General features: G+C 36.5%; 1 protein-coding gene across 4 annotated transcripts in view; it reads left to right on the top strand.

Annotated features, from left to right (window-relative positions):
- The window catches only part of SLC6A15 (solute carrier family 6 member 15), a 38,058-nt gene extending 15,926 nt beyond the window's left edge, over positions 1-22,132 (top strand). For 3 of the 4 annotated variants that reach the window (XM_085045978.1, XM_085045980.1, XM_085045985.1), the window contains exons 3-12: positions 3,010-3,167; positions 3,645-3,771; positions 5,669-5,850; positions 7,098-7,208; positions 10,632-10,873; positions 10,980-11,172; positions 12,340-12,532; positions 15,033-15,192; positions 19,182-19,344; positions 20,757-22,132. In XM_085045978.1, the coding sequence (XP_084902104.1) occupies positions 3,010-3,167; positions 3,645-3,771; positions 5,669-5,850; positions 7,098-7,208; positions 10,632-10,873; positions 10,980-11,172; positions 12,340-12,532; positions 15,033-15,192; positions 19,182-19,344; positions 20,757-21,128 (1,901 nt within the window). In that variant the 3' untranslated portion in view covers positions 21,129-22,132. Of the gene's footprint in view, positions 1-205; positions 289-3,009; positions 3,168-3,644; positions 3,772-5,668; positions 5,851-7,097; positions 7,209-10,631; positions 10,874-10,979; positions 11,173-12,339; positions 12,533-15,032; positions 15,193-19,181; positions 19,345-20,756 lie in introns of all 4 variants that reach the window. The other variant, XM_085045986.1, reaches the window with a different exon arrangement.
- Positions 22,133-22,853: the final 721 nt, after the last annotated feature.

Below are 22,853 nucleotides of genomic sequence, written 5' to 3'. Positions count from 1 at the left end.
CATAAGCCTAGCGGTAAAGAGGTGATCTCTGCTGTCTGGCTACCTGCACTACAGGGTTGTCATGTCTAATGTAATGTGGATTTTACACCACATTTATTAAACTCATTTGGTAGAATCTAACTGGTAAATCTTGCAATTTGCATTGATACTGCACCATAAAACACCCACATCAGCCCAGTCTTTAAACATGTGCTTAACTTTGCAGCCTTGTGATTAAGGTTGTGGACTGGGACACTGAAGAGCTGGGTTCAGTTCCTGCTCTAATACAGTCATCCAGTGGGATACAGGGTAAGTCATTAGGCCCCAAATTTTTTGAGCTGTATAGGTTTGTCTCTGCTCAGCTATGCCACACCTGTCTAATTAAGATCTAAGGTACCATTTACAGTAGCATTATGTGAGATAAAAATCTATGTTTACTGTTGGCTTTCAATGTGTTGTGTGACCAAACTTTTGAAGATGGTGATGCCAAAGCTTTTCACTTGCAATGTAAATTCTATCTTGCAGAAATTTTGAGGGTAAATCAAGGGTATTTAATGTTTTTTGTGTTATATATTCTTAAGACAGATAGTCAACCTTCATTTTTGAATGTGGTTGTTGCTCTGTTCCTCAGTTTTCCTCATATTTATTTCTATCTCTTTTCTTAATAGCAAGTAAGTCCTTTGCATTCTTTCCATTGTGTGCACATAAAAGATGAACCACAAGAGACACCAAAGTACTGGATGGGAATGTAGTTGCTCCCTCAGTAAAAACAATGCTTCAATAGACACTGTAAAGTGCTGAAATGCTTAGATAGCCCATAATGTTTGGTTCTGTGAAGGAAGTATTGCAATGTCAAAACAGGTATATTTTCCAGAGCCTGACATAGGATTTGACCAAATGCTGCTGAGACAATATAATTGCATAGCATATTGTTGTGTCATGAAAATCAAATACAGGAGTTACTTCATTGATAACGTAGCCTATAGACTGTGAGGTACGTGAAATTAATGATCTTTATCTGGCCCACCAGTAGTTTTTCATAGAATCATTGAATGGTTTGGTTTGGAAGGGACCTTAAAGATCCTTTAGTTCCAACTGCCCTGCTATAGGCAGGGAACCTTCCACTAGACCTGGCTACTCAGAGCTGCATCCAACCTGGCCTAGGGATAGGGATTTCAAAACCTGCCTGGGCAACCTGTTCCAGTGCCTAACCAACCTTATAGTAAAGAATTTCTTCCTAATATCTGATCTAAATCTACCCTCCTTCATCTATAGGCCATTCCCCCTTGTCCTATCACTACATTGCCTTGTTAAAGGTCCTTCTCCAGCTCTCTTTTAGGTCCCCTTTAGGTACTGCAGGGTGCTATAAGCTCTCTCCCGAACCTTCTCTTCTCCAGCATGAATAACCCTAACTTTCCCAGTCTCTCTTTCAGTCCTTTGAGCAGCTTGGTGCCTCTGGACACATTCCAGGAGGTCAACGTGGCCCCCATTTTTCTCAGATTTTGTTTCTTCTTTTTTTCCCCGCTAGTCCTGGACTCAAGACTGCAGTTACTTCATGATTAATATCTTTGTAAGATCTTTGTAATGGAAAGGGATGTCCAATCAGTATGTACTTCATGAGGAGCAAAATAGCAAGTGTACCTAAACAAGAATGAATGCTACCAGAACATCTGAGACTTCCTGCACAGCCTAGGGAAGTTCAGCTTTTCTAAAATAAACTGTATTCTGTGAGATAAGCTGCCCACTATGGATATGAAAATGCCAATATATTATGATAGACTTCTAAAAAAGCCCCAGAAAGTTGACCCTGGATGAAGAAACTTGAAGTAGGACTTAGCTGGAGTTTAGGATAAATGCCAAATTGGTTTCTGAACTTTGCTCAGCTTCTCACTCATCACAGAGATGAAGAGACTGATTATATGAGTTAGCAGCTCTGAATCTAAGCTTTTGAGGTCTTTAGATCTTTGCTTTGTAGCTTGCTTCAACATGCTGCAGTCTGCACCTCTCAAATGCTTTTCCTTAGCCTTACAATAGTTCCAAACAGAAGTTCTAGTTCCTTTGAGTTAGCTGGCCAGCACAGTAGCCTATATTGCAGCATAAGAGCCACACAAATTCAGGTGCCACGTTGTTCACTGTTGATGCCTACTTGTGTTGTTAGCTCTGGTACTAAATACTCCACAACATCAAGGAGGAAGTTGGACTTGGAACTTGTCAGTGTGCTTAGTGAATGGATATATTTGCTTGCAGTCAGACTTACTGAAATAAAGGGAGATACATCCTTAAGTCAGAATTGTGTATGATCAGTTCCCAGGAATAAGACCTTAAAAAGAGGAATAGCTTTTTATATATAAGTGTATGCAAAGGTGAAGTGAGAGTTGCATTTTCAAACATGCCTTGAAGAAGAGAGTTGGTGAGTACTGCAAGATATGGATCTACAATACTCCATTTCGCTTCCACCTCATTTTTCTGGTTTTGGTCTGGAGCCTTGTAGCAGCAAGCTGATAGAGTTTTCTTGCTTAGCTAGGTAGTGTCGTAGCTTTTTGAGCATCTGAGAAATGGAGAAATCAAGAGTTATCTTCTGAAACCGCTTATGATTGAAGCTCAGAATGTTGTATACAGGGTGTTTTCTGTATGTCCTTCATATTCAGCCTTGCTGCTCTGTTACAAGTCAAGCTGTAAGGTATTTTGAGAAATACTGACTCAGCTCCTGATGTTTCTATATTTCCAGAGTTTGATTGAATATTCAAAATTTCAAACGATTAAACAACTGGTTTCAATAATATCTCACTTTCAGTAAGGCTTGCCTCAAAAATGTTACAGTGCTTTATGAATTAGGTGTCTCTGGTTTTCTTGTATCTTACAAGACTTATGACCAAGGTTCAGGTAAAATCACTCTTGCATGTGATCAAAAAAGCTGTGCAACGAAGGACAGTATTTCAAACTTGAAGCTATTAGAAGTTTTCACATTTGTTCTGTCAAGTTCTGACTCTTCTTCCATTTATTCTGATTTGTACTTTGTTCCCCTTATAGGTGCTTATCTTGTGCCATACTTAATCTTGCTACTGATAATAGGGATTCCACTCTTTTTCTTGGAGCTTGCTGTTGGGCAGAGGATCCGCCGAGGGAGTATTGGTGTGTGGAATTATATCAGCCCCAAACTTGGAGGAATTGGATTTGCAAGCTGTGTAGTAAGTTTTTTAACACTGTGTCTTTTGCTTTCAGATGTTATGATTTAGATTTCCTGTTTTGGTACAAGGAAAGGCCATTGATTTATAGCTGGGCATCAGAGTCAGTTTACAGTGGTTTTTGCAGATCTTAAAACTTGAATTGATCCAGTAAAAATGTTGATGTATATGTGTCAGTTAAATCAGTCAACTTGTATTTTGTGATTTTTTTTTTTTTTTAATTAGGAGCTATGGAACAGAGTAATCTTCTGGAGGAAAATGCCCATAAAAGTATAGTTGTAACGTGATAAATATGGAGAAAAGTGAAAATTTAGAAAATGTCAGGTACTTTATTGGGACAAGTCATTCTCCTGATTTAGTTGAATTAAACTTTGGTTCATTGGTTGAGGTGCAGAAATATGCAGAAGTTCAGCAGGGATTTTTTAATTTATTTTATATGTGTAACTTTTTGTTTTTTTCTTTTTTTTTCCTTTTTACTAGGTTTGTTTCTTTGTGGCTCTGTACTACAATGTCATTATTGGATGGAGTCTGTTTTACTTTTCCCAGTCTTTTCAGCATCCATTGCCGTGGGACCAATGTCCTTTAGTTAAAAATGCATCTCATACCTGTAAGTCTATGCTAATATAAGGTTCTTAAAAATCATATAAAATGTATAAAATTTGACATTTTCAAACAAAAAGAAGAAAAAATTCAAAAAGGTATTTGTGTGTAAAAATGTTGTATGCAAAATTGGTTTTCTGTCTTACTAAAAGTCACATTATAATACTTGAAAAAATGCAACGAAAGCCTAATCTAAGACATATACTCTGTATTTGGAAAGAAGCATGATTGTCATCAGCATTTTAAAGAATAATGAAATAAGGAGAATGCTATTTAGTGTGTTGCAGAAAAATAATTGATTTCTTTTTTCTCTGTTGTTGATACTGCTTTTTATACGTACTTGGTGAAAAAGAAAGGTGGAAGAAGGATATTTTTACATTTCAAGGAGCAGGATACTTCCTGGCAAAAAGTTGCTGCTTTTCAAGTTGCTCCTTTTCAAAGGAGAAAATGGAAAACCGCAAATGCAAGTGATAAAAGCACTGTTTTCTTTGTAAATTAATAGAAATGAGATAAATGGTCATTGGATTTTTGCTGTAATGTGATGATCTCTTAGGGACATGCTCTAAAACAGCATGAAAAGTTCCTTATCGCTTGGGTTTGGTTATCTTGTAGCAGTTACACCTACATATTATTATTGCTATTTAAATATGAATTATTTCTTTTTTTGTTTCCTTTTATTTCAGATCCTACATTTTCTTTAATTATCTTTTGTGGGTTTATTTGCCACTTGAATAAAGACCAACCAGGGACGTTTGAAAAGTTGTACCTTTTTATAGTGTCTTTTCCAGAGTTGCTTGCTTCAGTTATTATACAGAAATAGTCAGTCCTTGTGAATGTTGACACACAGTCAGGTTGACAACAAGCTGTTGTCCATTAATTGAGCGGCAGTGATTGTTTATGTACTCTTATCCTGCCTAAATATTAAGATATTAATATCTAAATATTAAGATAGAGTGTGTCATCCTAAAATCAGCAGAGAGCATCTGAATTAAGCTTAAAAAAGAAAACTATTATATTTGATAACATCTTACCATTTTTAATAGGTTCTTTCAGTGAAGATCTGGCGTCTGTGTTAGGTTTCTTTAAATTAGTATATTTTTCCCTTTTTTTCCATTATCTTGGCTCAGGACCTAGCTTACATGTATGGTTGATCACCAGGTATAAATAATTTATAAAGAACTTAAGTAAATGTTTTCTTTGAAGAAATCATTCTATTTATGTGTTAAATATCTAGATACGGTATGTGTTAAATATCTAGATACAGAGAATTTCTTAAACTGTTTTGTAACATGAGTATAACAGAATAACAGTATAATCAAAAAATCACTTCTGGAACATACAGAGCAACTTTCATTAAACATACCTGTGTAGGAACCATTTATTTCCTTTTCTCATCACTTTGATACCATGTTATTATTTTATTGTTTATAATAGTAATTAAGTCCCTGTTTATTTGAGTGTCACATCAAAGCAGACATAATCAAATATTTGTTTTCCATATGTCTTCAAATTTGTGTTCATTGCAGAGAGATAGTTTTCATAATATGTAATTCATGGTATCATATGCAGATAATGTAATCTTATGTGTGATAAATGGAATGTATGTCTTCATCCAAGCCTTCCTACTATTTAGTTCTGAAGTGAGAAATAAATTCTGCCTTGAGTAGGATTAACCATAATGCAGAGGAATACATTATCCCAAAAGGGTGTTTTAAAAGATATACCCAGAAGCTTTCACTGATGGTAGTGACTTTTTCTTGTAGACAATGTCTTAGGACTGTTTTGTGAGTTTAGTTTCTTAATAAATGATGGTGGCACAATTGGAATTATTGGGAAGTTGTAGAACACTGTTACGAAGTATCTCTCCTGAACCCAGTCTTTACTTGCTAACATCTCTTTGACAGTTGTGGAGCCAGAGTGTGAAAAAAGTTCTGCAACCACTTATTACTGGTACAGAGAAGCACTGAATATTTCCAGCTCTCTGTCAGAGAGTGGGGGTTTAAATTGGAAGATGACTATCTGCTTGCTGGCTGCCTGGGTCATGGTATGCTTAGCCATGATCAAAGGCATTCAGTCTTCAGGCAAAGTGAGTATACTGTTTACCTGCATGACATTGTTTTACTTTGAAGCATTTCAGGACATTTCTGCTCACCAAACCCTCTGTTTACTCTCATGAAATCTGTTGGAGCAGGTTAAGTGCTATGAGTCACCCCTGTATTTGTATAATCTCAAGTAGAGGAACATTAGTAGTTAAGCATTAACAGTTTTATTTGAAATGGTAGTAATTTAGTGAGAATTGAGCAAGATCTGAAGAAGAACAGTTTTGCTTCTCATCAGCATAATTGTTGCAAGTAACTGCACCTCAGCTTTATTGTGCAGCATATGTCTGTGTGTTTTGAGTGTCTAAGGAAATAAATTTCCATGTGTACTCACAGTATGACTGCCGTGTACCCACATATGCATGCTTCTGTCATTAACACAGCTGCTTTCCAGGATTCTGGATTGTTTCTTTTCACTAATGACTAACCATCCCTTTACATCTGAGTACTGTTACCTTGTCTTCTTTCCTTTTCATGCAGCCAGCTGGATTGGCTGGTGAAAGATTTGCTAGATCTGTTGATGGGATTTTCAGAGGAAAAATAATTTGTTCCAATAGCAAAATTCTTTGCTATTAAAAAATTTGGCACTGAAATGGATGTTTCTGTGACCTCTTTAGAGCATTTCAGTTCAAGAAACAAGTAGCAAGTTTAACTAGCAAGCTATTTTCTAAATTTTACAGAATAAATTGTCTTTTCAGTGGTAGGTAATGAAAGATCAGATTTGATTACTAGTTTTTGTTGCTTTGCTGGTAAGCGTTGCTTAGTGATTGAATTCATTGGTTATGTACTTTCTATTGATTCTTGTTCCCTTTCCTTCTGAACACAAAATGAATTTCTATTCATGCTGCATAACTTTACTCTACCAGTCAAAGTGCTTTTGTAAAGAGAAGCATTTCTGCAACAGTTTACTTCTGCCTTTGTTGTCATCTCATTGAATTCATACTGAATTTCCCTGGAAGTCCTGTGATTTTTTTTTTTTATCAGTTAGTGATAAATACATCAGGCAGTTGTTTTGTTTTTGTACAGAATAGAATTTAATTTCTTTTACAATCATGTGATTTTGCTTTCTTCCGCAGGGGCAAGGGGAATTGGAAGTGCTCTGCATATTTCTTAGAGCATATGATTATCAATTCAGTCATATATCCTGAGTATACTGAGTAGTGAATGAAGCCATTGAAAAGAAAGTCCATGTTAAATGTCATGTTAAATTTTTTCTTACCTTCTTATATTTCAGATCATGTATTTTAGTTCCCTTTTTCCATATGTGGTACTTTTATGTTTTCTGATCAGAGGACTGCTCCTTAATGGGTCAGTGGATGGAATTCGTCACATGTTCACCCCTAAGGTATGTACTTAATTTCTGAGTATTGAAGTTTCAGTGGCAATTTGACCATTTTTGAATGCTCTCATTTAAGCTTATTGTCTTCATAGAACATTTGGCTGTATTTCTGTTTGCTTAAACTGCAAAATTGTTGTTTACCTCAGTGGCACAATACCAAGCCCTAAAGTCCAAAGGCTCTAAGTGTTTCAAGGGTCTGCAGAGTTACCTCCCTTAGCTGAGGGTTCCCAGTCTTAGATGCCTCTATAAAAGCTAAGCAACTGAAAGTGCTATTTAGAGGATTCAGGATGTTTAGAGAGCTTTAAATACTGACAAGAAAAGTGAATCTTCAATCCTGCTATTCTCTATTACTGAAATGTCTAGTTCTGGGATATCAAGGCCTTACTTTGAACTGTCATGGCATACATAATTATCGCTTTTGAAAAAGAACATTCTTTTCCTTGCTTTTTAGAAATAAATTAAAGCTATTTACATAGTAGCCCAAAGCACAGGAAACCTGTATTTAATGTAAAGTAGTGCAAGTACTCACCACTCAGCTTTTCTTACTACATGCCAAGATAGCAGCAGTTCTAAGCATATATTTTTTACTGCTAATATTTTTATCAGGAACGTGTCTTACACAGCTTTAGATTTTCTAACTAGGAGGTGATAAGGGATGTTATGAATCATTGTTTAGCTTGAAGATCTGAATTCTACCCACACCTATCTCAAATTCTTGCAACTATATCTACACTACAGGAACGGCATGTTTGAATAGTCAGTGCCATACTCAGTAATGCATAATGCAGGGCTTCATTTCATATTGAGAAATGGACTTTCCAACAAGTCCACTTCACAGTACAGGTGTGAAGAACAGGACTATTATTTCAAGAATGAAAGCTAAATAATAAGATAATCAAAATCTATGCACATAGTGGCTAATGCCAGATGACAGGGTGTTGTCAGTTGTTTTGATTCCAGGTGTTTTGAGTCTGGAGAACTGTCATCCTGTAAAAGTGACCTTGGTTAGCTCTCACATTGATGCAGTCATGTTCCACTTCAGTCACTGTCACTGCTTTAGAGAGTCGTGCAGGAACTTGCAGAGTGCTCAGGCAAATTTGGGAAACCTAAGGAAGAGAAAAATGTAATGCCTACTAATGAGAGAAAGTTTAGAGCTGAGGTGAAATGCGGACCTATTTAAGATATGATCTCGTTTCTCAACGACAGTGTTTAATGCTTTCTTTGACTTGAGCAGTACCACTAGATACTGAGGGAAAATAAATATAAAAACTCCCTTGGTTACCAATCCCTCTTCAGTATTCACTACTTCATCTGAGTTAGACTTAAAATAAGTTGCAGCTGATGCTTACTTTATAGTTACGTTTTACTTGATTATACAATTGTTTCAACTGTTCAGCTAAATAATATCAAAAGAAAAAATGTACCTTATTTATTCTGCCAGCTTCTAGTTCTGTATCAAAATTTAAGTTGTGGTTAAACATGAAGTTAGGAAACCTGTGTGTCACATGTATATGTGAATGTAAACCTTAAAAAGTATTTCCATTATAATTTTTTGTACTTGAGCACTAATTTGGACTGTAGGTTCATATGAGACTACATGAAGAAATTCAGACTCCCCCACTTGTTTCATTCACTCCACTGGGATAACACTTTATTTGGGCAGCCAGACTACTAAAAGGAGTGCTAAACCAACGTAGCATGAAAATCATCCAGGTAGACAGATGAGAGAGGGAAGGGAGAAGCATCTTTTCAGGCCAATTAGCTGAGCAGATGACTACATTTTGAGCACAGGTGATTGCAACAAATTTCCCTGAGTTATGTCAGCATGGGAGAGAACTGGCACACATTGCTGCAGGTGGGTGAGCTCAGTACTAATGTAGAGGGGGAGAAACTGTCTGTTTGGCATGGTTTTTGAGCAAAGCAGAAAGTCTAAATAAGAAACTTAATGGAAAACCTAACGCAAGGTGTATGAAAAGCCCACTTAAATCAACCACTGTAATTAAGCTATAGGATTGTATGAAGCTGAAGTACAGAGCCTCCAAAATTTCCCAGATAACACTTAATAGCAAATCAATTACAAGTTTATTTTGAAAGTCCAGGCAATGTGTGTCCGAGAATGCACTACTTTTGATGGTACCAAACAATACATTGTAGAAAGCCAGATTTTGATATTTCGACCATTTACGGATTTGGTAAAGTTAAGAATGTTCCTCGGGCTCCTTCTGGTGGGAAAGATGTGGCATGGCAGTGTGATACAGAGGTAGAACTACATGCAATAGCTACCTGTGTATTGTAATTATAATCAAATTGTGAGTCAGGAATATGTTTATTGCCATAAACACCTTTCCTTTTCCCAATTATATTGTGTTTCAGCTATATATAAATTAATAAAGAAGATATCTGTAATAAATATTATATCTTCATGGGAAACTGACATTTTATTAAAAATGTTATAACAATAGCAGATTTATTTCTCCTCAGAGTAAGACAGTCAGTCTAATAATTGTGGCATCTATGCTGATACTTTTTAACTTATATGAATGAATGTAGGGCTTTAAAAAAAATAAAAATCACACGCATTAACGGAGGCCCTGAATCAACTTGAGAAAATCTAGTGCTTAAATTTGGCATGTTCTTCTTTACTTCTTTTTTATGATTCAGTGTCTGGAAGAATTTGAGATAGATGATGACTCATAACTTTATAACAAAGTTGGGTTTTTTTTGAAGGAGCAATACAGTTGATCTGAGTGAGCAATACTGTTCAATTTTTTGATGAAAGGCCTAGTTACCCCTGAAATACATGACCCATTAACATAGGGTTCAATTCAAGGCATTTGACTTAGGAGATTTGACTCATGGACTATACAGCTTGTGGTGTCCAGCATTCATTTCATATATTTCATTTTGCTTTACATATTTGCATGTAATAGAATTCCATATAAGCATATGTATCTCATGTTCACCTTTTTTTTGTTTGTTTGAAAATTAACAGCAAAGCAATTTTAATCATACTCATTGCATGTATTAAGTGGGTAGATCAACCTAAAACACACCTTTAACAGAACGCAATACATATACTGTAAATAAAAGACAGTACTTTAAAAAAAAAAGTTCTCTCTTATTTCTCTGTATAACTAGCTGATATTTCAGTTGTATAGCTCCAGTAGTGTCTTGTTGTTGGGAACTTACTGTATAGCATGTTTCTTTTTGATGTTTAGATAATATAAAATAAATAGAAATTCTGGCCCATAAGTTTGCCAGCTTTAGGTGTTGCATTCGGCTTTCATTTTATCATAATGAAAATATTTGTAGTGGAGTATTAGCATTTTATGATGTAGCTTGTCTTCCTGATCTTTTTTCTGTTGTTTTTTTTTCATATAATAGAAATGCATTTTATAGCTGACATATATTATATCTAATTTCAAACAGCTTGAAATAATGCTGGAGCCCAAGGTCTGGAGAGAAGCTGCTATTCAGGTGTTCTTTGCCTTAGGGCTTGGATTTGGTGGAGTCATTGCCTTTTCAAGCTACAACAAGAGAGACAACAACTGCCATTTTGATGCTGTACTGGTGTCCTTCATCAATTTTTTCACTTCTGTGCTGGCAACCTTGGTGGTGTTTGCAGTTCTGGGCTTCAAAGCCAATATCATAAATGAAAAATGTGTTATCCAGTATGAACATCCATTTATTTTTTAAAAATTATTTTTATGGTTTATTTCGTTTATGAACTAACACAGATCACTGAGTTGGATCTCTATGTTTTATTGTGTTTTACAGAAACTCAGAGAAGATTTTAAAACTTTTGAAAATGGGCAATCTCAGCCAGGATATGATCCCGCATCATATCAATTTCTCAAGCATTACAGCAGAAGATTACAATTTAGTTTATGACATTATACAGAAAGTTAAAGAAGAAGAGTTTGGTTCTCTTGGTCTGAAATCTTGTCAAATTGAAGATGAACTTGACAAGGTGAGATTATTAAGTCCTGAATGCAGAGATTATGAACAGATGAATATTTGTAAGCCTGAAATACTCTCTGTAGGTACGCTTCACAGTTTGTCAGTACAGTGTACCTGTGAGCTGTGCACCTGTAAAACCTGGGTGAAAAAATACAATTGCATTCCAGCTCACTTTAGGACTTTTGGGTCTGATGTCTTTATATATTCTTCACTCATTGATAATACGTTTTGATCCTTATGTCATTCTTCTCAGGAGGTGATAAGTTTTTAAAGCTCTGTTTTCTAGAAAAATTGAGCATCAGGGTTTTTCCAAAGACTAAACAGGGGTGTTACCTATTCAATGTCTTGAACGGCAATGTATTCTAATGTTAAGATGTAATTATTAGATATAAATACTACTTCACCGAAAGTAAAAAATTAGTCTTTCCTTATTAGGTAGTTGCTTAATGAATATCATCCTGTTTTGAAATCTTACAGAAAACCAAATCTGTAATAGAAATTACAGTTTTCTAGCTTTGGAGAGGGAATTGCAGATTTATCTCTAGATAGTTGCACCAGCATCTGAAGATAAAATATAAAATTGGTGACTTAGTCTTTAACAGTTTCTGCACCATTACTGCTGTTTAAATTTGAAACAAAGTATAAAAACTTAAATCCTGTATATGCTCACTGGAGAAGACAAAGTGTATTTTGTAGTAGTCCTATATAGTAGCTCTCATGCAAAATTATCAATGAAAAAGAGAAATTCTAATTGGACACGAGGAAAATTTTTCATAATGAGAGCAATCATCCATTGGAGTAATCTGTCCATGGAAGTGATGGTTTCCACAGCATTGGATACTTCTAAGACTCAGCTGGATAGGGTGCTGGACCATCTTCTCTAGACTGGTTTTGCCAAGAGAGTTTGGACCAGATGGTCCTTGAGATACCTTCAAACCTAGTAATCTATGATTCTGTGAAAGAATTGTGTTAATGTTAATCAACTATTAAATTCTCATGTTTCCGTAGATAGTATTAACTAACAGGAAGAACTGCATATTAGATAGGAACTTCCCACTCTGCCTTGAAGATGTAATCAATGGCAATGTATGAACACAAAGTCAGACTGTCAGGCTGTCCCACTACCAAAAAACAAATTCATGAATAATAACATAAGTTTTTTTTCCCTCGCTTGCAGGCAGTGCAAGGAACTGGTTTAGCTTTTATTGCGTTTACAGAAGCAATGACCCATTTCCCTGCTTCTCCCTTCTGGTCAGTCATGTTCTTTCTCATGTTAGTAAATTTGGGTCTTGGAAGTATGTTTGGAACCATTGAAGGCATTATCACACCCATTGTTGATACCTTCAAAGTCAGGAAAGAAATTCTTACTGGTGAGTTACACGAACTTTCTTTTCTCCATAGACCAGTAGCTAAATATTTTTTGAGAGTATGAAGTCTTTTTTTTTTTTTCTTTTTATTTGACATGAAAGTTTACAGAGCATTTAACAGAGCAGTAAATCACTGGATTCCAGATTGTACTTCCATGCATAGGCATATTAATATCTGCCAGTAAAACCTTTTCCTGAATGTTATAGTAGCATAAACACTCTAAAACTTAAATTTTAATGGGGGACTAATTTCTGTTACAAGTTTCTGTATGGTCAATCCTTTTGGCCTCTTCCAGAATACTTTCCATTCCAGCCTGCATCACACATCAGAGAAACAAAGGAAAAGGAAAGAATGAAAATACATTGCAAATTACTACAAATTATTCCTAAGTAGGCCAAATGAAATCTTAATTTATGATGAAATTTTTATTGTGCCAAAATCAGTGCAGTTACTCTCTAGAGAAACGTATTTTTCCCTGTTTAATGTTTATAAAGTCTTAAACAAGACGTCTAGTTCTTTGGTTTGGGGGTTTTTTGTTATTTAAATACCCAAAGTTATTTGAGGTGTAACATGTTCATGTAGCTCTGACTTGCAGGGATTTCTCCTTTTTATATAAAATAACAGCAAAAGTGTGATAGTTAGGTTTCTGAATACCTTCAGGACAGCTACAAGGGTCTTGGTGTGTTATGCACAGATTCAGATTTTGTAGCAATGCCTGTGAAAGGTGGGATAGAAAATAAAATAAAAAAGGTTCTTTTACATTATCTAAGTTTATGAAGGAAACAATGAACTCTGTGAGAGAAATAATAATACATTTTATAAGAGTTAACCCCTGATGCAGCAGAGCCCTGGTTTTTTCTCAACTGCTTTCCTTACCTTACTCAGATAATAAGGCATATTTGATAGATAAAAAAATCAAATTCTTCAAAAAGATAAATCAACTGTTTTTTCAGAAGTCCTACGTTATTGAGCACTTGGTGGTCTTTTTGTTTTATTTTTTTAATAAAGTCTTAAATTTTTGCTGAATAACCACTGTAACAATTAGAAATTAGGTGTCCTTCCTAAGTATGTATGCAAATACCATAATATATAGTCATTACACAGGAGTAATGGAGCATTTTACAGTAATTCATTGTTACTCGGGCAAAAAAAGGAAAAAATTAAGATAAAGGAATATTCAAGAACTGTCTTTCTCTTGTAACTTTTTAAAGTGGTGTGCATGCATAATTTTAGCTAAATTCAGTTGTACTCAAAAGATTACAACTTGATCTGTTTTTATAATTAACGTTTAAAAATGAAATATCTGGATCATTTTTCATGCAACATTGGTGGCATTTAACAAGGATTATGGCTGCAATAATCTTTGTTATTTGTCCCTGCTGTTTTGTGCTTACAAGACAAAAATTCTCAACTTTTACAGAAGTGTAAGCACATTTGCAACTCCTTGGTTCCGATTAAATCTCTTTTGAGTTCAGGGAAACGAGCTCAAATGCTTAAAGTTATTTTGCATTCAGCAACATCATGCCCCCTGCAGAGTGGTGGAAAGTTCAAAGGTCATTATTGTAACGTTTCCTACAAGGTTCAAAAAAGTGATTAGTCCTCTACCACTGTGTTTGAAACAGTGTCATTGTCTTACTTTCAATACTATAATCAATAATAATTGATTATCTTGGATTCATGCAATGGGTGTATTCTGTAAAGTTTTTTTTATATTTTGACCCAGGTTATTTTCATCTAATTTTGGAGCACTTAGGTGCATCCTTACCCTATGTTCCCTGTGAGGAGAAAAAAAAAGGGCACTTTAACTGAAAGAATCAGTCATACTGATTGTCAGCCTACAATTGATTTCACAATTTATTGAAATTTGACTTAATTTTGTCTACTTAAACATTAAGTCCTGTTACTGACAAATTTAATAGGAGAAAATTACATTGACATCCATAATGCAGGATCAACCTTTCAAAAAGTATATTTTGGGTTGTTCCTAAGAAGGGACAGAAATGTTGCTTAATGGACAAATACTTTTATACAGATCCTGACAGAAGTTCATGCTGTGAATGACCTTGTGTGGGAATTCTATTCAGCCTTTGTATTTTTAAGAATCATAATCTGAAATTTTTTCACTTTATTTTTTCCCCCATATATTCACTTCTAAGTTCTTTTCACTTCTGAATTCCAAAAAAGTGAACTGGTCACCAATTACATGATGTATGATGTTTTGCCTACCAATTGATTTTACCATTACATTCACATTACATTTTGTGAGAAATAGTCACTTGATTATTTTCTGCTGCTTAATCAGGACTGCTGTTATATGGCAATTCTAGTAATTCTAATTTCATAACTTTTCCATTTTGTAGGAAAGAGGTAGAATTCCTAATATTCTTAAAATTGAGACCCCCTAAAAAGTAAAATGTTATCAACTTTACTTATATGAAATAATGTGTTTGTTCCTCTTTGTCTGTGGAACTTTGTGGCTCATATTTCTGTCCTTTATTCCAGTCATCTGCTGCTTGGTAGCATTTTTTATTGGCCTGATCTTTGTGCAGCGCTCTGGAAATTATTTTGTGACGATGTTTGATGACTACTCAGCTACTCTACCCCTGCTTATCGTGGTCATTTTGGAGAATATTGCAGTCATCCGAATTTATGGAATAGACAAGTAAGTGAAGGACACATATCTCCCTGTCCATATCAACACTATTCATTGCAATAACTATTAGTATTTTAATTATATTGTGTGAAGTATTTGTGATATACACAAATACAAGTACCTAGAAAGCGTGTCAATCTGGTCAAGAATTGAGTCTGTTATTAAGAGCAGGTTTGGAGCAAGATACACTACATCAGGACACTGTACTGAAACCCAAAAGAATGATTGCAACAGGTCCAAAAAGAGCAGAATACATTAAAAGTGACAAAATCAGAGAGTTAGAAAGGAGGCTGGAAATGAAAGTATAGGGAATTTGTATCCACAAAGATATCAACAGAAAGATTTCAAAAATGACCATGGTCTAAGCAGCAGATGAGGGTGTGTATTTCAGTGCAGTATTCCAGGTAGCCTGAGAAAGGAACAAAGCAAACTCAAATGGCAGTAAAAAAAAAAAAAATCATTTTATGAACTAGACTTAGTTTGGGGCATTGTAGCAATTATTTCTTCTTCACATTAGTTGTGAGCGAGGAAATGATAGCAAAAACAGGGTCAAGGATTACTTGGAAGCAGCACAGTTGATAATGAAGTAAAGTGACCTATTGAGGATGGGTGAAGAGGAAAGACTGTCAAGTCCCTCTGTATTTTTTTCTTTTTTAATATTTATTTTATAACCAAAATCAGCAGAATGTGTTCAGTAAGTGCGATCAGTATGTGCCAGATGTAAGGAATAGAAGAGTTTGTATCAAAAATACAGTGTGCCACCCACAAGTCAAACAAAGCATGCTGAACTAACATGCTGAAGTAATTAAAACATCTGTCATTCCTTTGCATGGAGAAAAAAATGTGACATAGAATGGGTGGGGTTTCGTTTGACTTTCCACTTGTTTGATCTGAGTAATTAGCCAATCTTTTGTCACAATGAAACAAAACTATAAGAAAAAAATTTACTTTTATGGTTTCCAGACATCGTTTCTGGTCTATGCAAGTAGTGCTTGGTCTACTTGCTTGTTAAGGGAGCATTCCAACTTGGATCACATGTAAAAACCTATAATTGATCACTTAGATATAAAAACACCACAGAGATTATTTTACACATGCAAAGAAAAGATGAAACAGATGAGCTGGTTATAAGGTTGGTAGTGTCCAAGTCAGGTAGTGCTCTAGTGTGAATGGAGGTAGACATGCCAAAAGTCAGCAGCTTACCTGGGAGGAAGGTGATATTTAGGCAGCTGGGAGTAAGATGAAAATACGATAATCATTTGCTTATTGCTCAGAGTTCAGGTGATTCATGTTTTCAGAAGGGGTTGTGGCAGGATGCAGTGAAAAGTTAACAGCCAAGTTTCTCATTCCTAATGGCCACCTGAGTGTTCCCTCTGGAGTATTCTTAGTATTTCTTCTGATGTATGTTTCTCCAGAGTATCCTTCAGGAATGTAGCAATTTGGTTTGCAAAAACTGTCAGGATCAACAGCCTCAGGTTGCCATTGGCTGTGATAGCACCAAGGGTTCCTTGCAGATGAAGTTCTGTATGTATGTCTTATTAGACATAAAATCTTTGATCAGGTAGTAGAAAACCAAAACAGAGCATCCAAAGACATAGAAAAGAGACAATGTATGAATCTCTGTAGCCAAGAAGGAAAATCTCCCATGCTGGAATGTTGGGGTTTGACTTTGACTAAATGCCAAGCACTTTTGCTCTATCTTGCTGCAGATGTGCATGAGAGGGGAAGGAAGAAAAACTGTAAAAACACACACTAATTTTATGAGTTAAGTGAGATAGGACACTGGTAGGAGGGCGCATGGAAGAAAGGGCAGACAGGCTCTAAAGTTGCAAAGTAATTTAATCGCTAACAGAGTTGGAGGATAAATGAGAGGTAAAAATAAGCTTTTCATACAGTATATTGTTTACTCAGCCCCTTCTTCTTAAGACAGCATTTTCTACTCACCCTCCCCTTCTTCGTTCTATCGAACAGCTCGGGTAGAGGGGCAGGGTGTGGGGTATTTTTTAGTCCATAGAGCAGGTTCGTGAATCTATTCATCACTACAATTCTTCTATTACAAATACTCTTTATCTCTACTTACCTCTCTCTCTTCAGGCAGTTTCTCTGCTCTCACCCGCTCCCTCTTAAGAAGCAGTCTTTCTGCTCACACCCCTTCCCTCTTTCCAAACCAGCAACATGGGCAGGGGGCAGGGTGAGGGGCTTGTTCTAGTCAGTTCTGTTCTGTTCCATCAGGGAGAGGGGTTCTCTACTTAGCCATGGGGTGCCTCCCACAAGAGACAGTCCTCTGGGAACTTCTTTGGCGCGGGTCCAATCTCACGAGCAACATCCCACCCGAATTCTGCTGCAACATGAGTCTCTTTGTCCATAGGGTGCTGTGCAGACTCTCCCAAGCCAAGGCCAGGCTGCTTCCATGCCAGGAGCAAGGCCTTTCTCTCCTTGCAAGGCCTTTGTAGCTTTAACTCTTTCGATGAGACTCTAACTGGATCACAGCTTCCAGGCATCCACCTGCTTCTCTGGCATGGGCTGTGGGTGGATTTCTGCACTCCTGTGGACTCCATGGGCTGCAGGGAGACCTCCTGCTCCCCCATGGTCTTCCCCACAGCTGGCAGAGGGTTTTCATCTCCGGCGCTTGGAGCACTGGAGCACCTCCTCCCCACCTTCTTCACTGACCTTGGCGTCTCCATGCTGTTCTCCCTTCACATATTTTTACTTCTACCTTCTCCTCCTCTAGCTACCAAGAAGTGCGTGCCTACCTTGTTTAGATTTCTTCTTAAATATGTTTTACAGAGGCATAACTAGCACCTCTAATCGGCCCAAACTTGGCCGGTAGCATGTCCATCACCTTCAGAGCCATCAGAGATTGGCTCTGCTGGACTTGGTGAAAAACTTCCAGAACTTTCACTCAGGACACACAGGAGCCATCTCTGTGCCACTCCCCACCCCTCAGGCCTACTACAACAGCTTCTGAGGAGTTTAAATTTCTCTTGGGTGTTAAAGATACCTTGCTGATGTTTTGAGCCAATCAAAACCACCACATGGAATCAGTGCTAAAAGGAACCTGAGCTAAAGGAGACTTTTAGAAGAGGATAAGTAGGATGGGGACAGTGGAAGACACTGAAGATAAGAGATCCGTGTTCAACTGGAAGGAGAACTGGAGATCTCAGAAAAAGAAGGCTACCTATAGAGGGCAGAATCCTTCTGTAAATTCAGCTTCTTTTTAATGACGTGTTTTATTTCAGTGTAAACAAACAATAGAATGCATCAACAGTTAAATTTTTTTTCTGAGAGTTTACATGACAGAAGCTTCACATGTGTAAATGCTTTGAAAACATACTTACTGCTCTAAGAACTTTTTGGACATGTACATTTCAAAAGGGAGTAGGACAACAGGGGAGTTAAAACAATCATTGCTTGTGCAGAGTCCAAACAACTTATTTCTAAAAGCAGTCTCTGTTTCTGCTGGTTCTGGAGCCAGGTACTCCATCACAGTACAAAAAATAGGAGTTTTGTTCATGTCATAACTTAAAATATTGAGGAACAAGGAGGCAGTTTTATAGTGTGGCAAAGTTTTATTCCAGGAGTTTATGTGATGCAAACCATAGTTTATGCATAAAGTTGGTTTCTTAGACTGCAGCACATGTGTGGGTTCAAAATTAATATTGCAGAATCTCTAAGATGTGCTGGTAAACAACCTAGTAGACAATCCAAGAAAATGTAAAAAATAATCGTATAAAAGAAAGGTGAGTTTAAATATCTTCCAGCACAGTCCAGCAACAGCTTACTAAGTCACTGCATTGTGTAGCAATTCCTTTTGTGCATCTGCTCTGAACTGGTAATATAAGCTCAATTTTTCAGCCCGTCAATAATTTAAACTGCAGCTATTTCTAGATAGGCATTTTTTCCAGTGTGTCGATTCACTCAGGTTAGGTGCTATGTATTGATTATAGCACTCAAAATCTCAGTGTCTGCACTAACAATAACCTTTTAACCCTTCACAGATTTATGGAGGACCTGAAGGATATGCTGGGGTTTTCTCCAAGCCAGTATTATTACTACATGTGGAAGTATGTTTCACCATTTGTATTGTTGTGTTTGCTGGTAGCTAGCATTGTCCAAATGGGATTAAGTCCTCCTGGTTACAATGCTTGGATTGAAGATAAGGTATGTATATAGTATATATGTGTATATGTATGGTTTGTATGTATATATGATACCATCATCATCATGGTGATTGTTCCTGAAGCAGTTGAGAAATATATGAACAGAGAAAAAAAATTGCAATTAGAAATTCAAAGTCAGTGTAAATATACATAGTTGCTTTTATCACAGGTAACTTTAATGTAAAGCCAACATTTGTTTAATTTTAGAGTAGTTCTGCTTTAAAATATAACTTACTGACACAACCCTTTATGTTTTGGGTGACTTCTAGTTTGTTGAAGTATGATGAGGAAACTCTTAAAGTTGGGAGAGGTTGTTCACATCCATTAAGTCTTATTTTACTGCAGAAAACAGTCAGGTGATAACTTCATAAATCATTTCAGATATCCCATCAGGTTTTTTGTGTGGAATTAAACAATGAGATTTAGCCATGTTATAATATTTTCCATTTGGGAACACATATTACAATGAAGGTAGCAGATGTGTCTAAACCTGTCTGATGAGAACCTGTCAGGGTGAGCGACAAGTTAGTTCTGAGCTTTGGCTTCAAAAAGAGATTCAGTCAAGCTGTAACTCCTAAGAGTCCTGCCAGTTGTAGGCTCATGAGCTCTCAGATATTTCTACAGGCTTTTCATGCAAAATGGAGAGAGAGTAAAATGTCGGAGAAATTAATCTTGGGAAAATTGTCCAAATTAGCCATGGGGGAAATTGCAGCAAAGTTAGGTAAATACAAGAGGTTGGCTTTACTGCAGGTGGATGCCTGCCTTTTATCTAGACAACTACATGATTCTTAGAAAAATGCCGTTGTTATGTTTGATTCCTGTCCTCAAAAATTAGAAAGAGAAATACCTTAGAATACCAAACCTGCCATTCCTATCCACACAAAATTAGGTAAGCAGAGCCTGTTGGCCAGTGATGCATGGATGCAATAGAGGTGTGGGGTGTAGTCAGTGCCCCAGTAAACTCATTATAGTTTACATGAAATTATGCAAAGTGCAGTAACTGAGATGGTCCCTGTTTTGACCAGCTATTAGTCTACAGAGCAAGGGCTAATTTTCCAGGCATAGTTACAGATACCACTGCACACTTGTCTGTTCTGGACATCCTTTAAAGGATCAGGACACAACTACAGAGAAATGTAACAGAAAGCCTAAAGTGAACATCTTGATTTGTGTGCTGCTAGAGTGCTCTGAACAACTCAGAAACTGTTTTAGTCCTGGCCATGGCAGAAAGATAGCAATCCTACATCTCCATGACTGTTGAAATTTGAGATTTGTAGTGGTGCCCACAGTGTGGATGCAGGGTGACAAAAAGGTGAATATGTGTTTAAAAACTACAGACTTCAGTGAGGACTCCAGGTTTTTGTTATTTTTCCAGTAAAGGTGTATTAATAGTTTTTCTGTTGTGTTTCTCAGGCTATGGAAGAGTTCCACAGCTATCCAACATGGGGAATGATTGTCTGTATATCTCTGATGGTCTTGGCCATGCTGCCAGTCCCAATAGTCTACATGGTGCGCCGTTGCAACCTTATTGATGACAGTGCTGGTAGTTTGGCATCTGTATCCTACAAAAGAGGTCGGATAATAAAGGAGCCTGTTAATCTGGAGGGAGATAATACAAGTCTGATCCATGGGAAGAGTCCAAGTGAAGTGCCATCTCCAAATTTCGGCAAAAACATCTATCGAAAACAGACTGGATCACCAACTCTGGACACTGCTCCAAATGGACGTTATGGTATTGGGTACCTGATGGCAGATATGCCTGACATGCCAGAGTCTGATTTGTAACTACAGAAAAGAGAAAGTGCTGTTTTTTCTTCCTCTCACTGATCACAGCCCTCATACGAGAAGTGGTCAGCTTCACTAACTAGGGTGCAATCTCAGGTGCTCCATAGCGACAGTCTTTAAAATGTCATGACTGTACGTACTGGTTGAGAAAACTCCCGTTGGATTAATACTCTGAGTTTTTATTTGCACTGAAGGAAACACATTCAAATTCCATGGCAGCCTACATCTGTCAGCGTAGCCAAGAATTTGATTTTTTAATTAATTTCTAAATTTAAAGCTTTCTATTTCTGAAGCCCAGATCTCACTCAAATGGTAAAATATTTCTGAGGTGATATCATTGAAAATACTTTTTTTTTTCCTGCTGAATTTCAGGTTAACTTCCAAGTATTAATTGTGAGCTCAGTTGTAGTTCACCAAACCCGTGTTTGTGTAAACACCTGTATATACCTTATGTAGATACGCTGTACTTATTTTATTAGCACTGATAATTACTTAGGCTATTAGCTGAGTAAAAAACAAACCTGCCAACTATTTTCTTATGTAATAGCTGTATAGAGCAATAGTATTAGAAAATCAAGGAGTAGACTTATAGGAAGGCGATCAAAGATTCCCTGTTCACTGGGGACTGCATAAACTGTGGCTGTATATTTTGTGTAAAATATTTGCTTTTTCAGTGTGAAAACAATGTTAGAGTGAGTCACTCCAAGAATCTTAAGGATTGTGCAGATTCTGCATTTTTTTCTATGCTGTGTGCCTAAAAAAGACCTTGATATTTATTGTGGTTACAAGATTACATATATATTATATTTATATAATATACTTGTAATGTAAATATGTATATTATTCTGTATGTAATCGTTTCAAAAGTTGAAGCAAGATGGCTTTTTTAATTAGTCTCCTTCAGTTTTGCTTCTGTTTTATGCAGATAATTTTTTGCAGTCAATAATTGTTAAGAACTGTATGGCATTACATTTTAACCTACGAATAAAGAGATTGATAAGGTATTTCTTTGTGATATCCTAATACACTTACTATAACACAGCTTGCTTTTTCCTCATCTGGACCATCTGAAAGAATGACATTTACCAGATTAACAGAGATGCTAAAAAATCTTGAAAACAGAATATCAGTCATCTTTAATAAACTGTTGGACAGCGGCATTTTGCATTAATACAGAAGCTGATGTAGCATTGTAAACTGGCAGGGTTCTCTGAGAGCTAGTACCTGATCTAGTCCTTACCTTAAGTGTTTTAAAATTCTGAGTTTGCTATCTCTACTAAGCAAAGGGCAGAACCTGGTTACATTGTCCCAGCATCAAAGACCCAGATTAAGTCAAAGTAAATGCAACTCTGAAGCTCTGTGTCTCAAGAGTACAGTTTTGAGCATGTCAGTGTGGAAAAGCAATGTCAAATAATGGAAAGGAGCAAAATCTTAAACCAAAGCACTTTAGCAACTTGATAAAATTCCTTATGGGTAACTCTTTTGTCATAGGAGAATAATCCCAGATAATTTTCCACTTTCCACAGTGAGTGCTTTTGAAATAATTTCCAATAACCTGAAAGTTGGACTAGTAGCATTAGTTGAAAAAAGCTATATTTAATTATCACGCTTGTTTTATATGTGATAAAAATTGTGTGCGTGAAAAACCATTTAAAGCAGTTCTCTAAAACGCACTTATTGGAACATATGGGGTAGAGCTGGCATAATTGAAGCAGGTTGTTCTTT

Source organism: Lichenostomus cassidix, chromosome 1Aa (genome assembly GCF_008360975.1).
Source record: "Lichenostomus cassidix isolate B80296 chromosome 1Aa, HeHo_3.0, whole genome shotgun sequence".
NCBI classification, from domain to species: Eukaryota; Metazoa; Chordata; class Aves; order Passeriformes; family Meliphagidae; genus Lichenostomus; species Lichenostomus cassidix.
The sequence above is the reverse complement of the archived record's forward strand: the minus strand, read 5'-3'. Positions and strand labels throughout refer to the sequence as shown.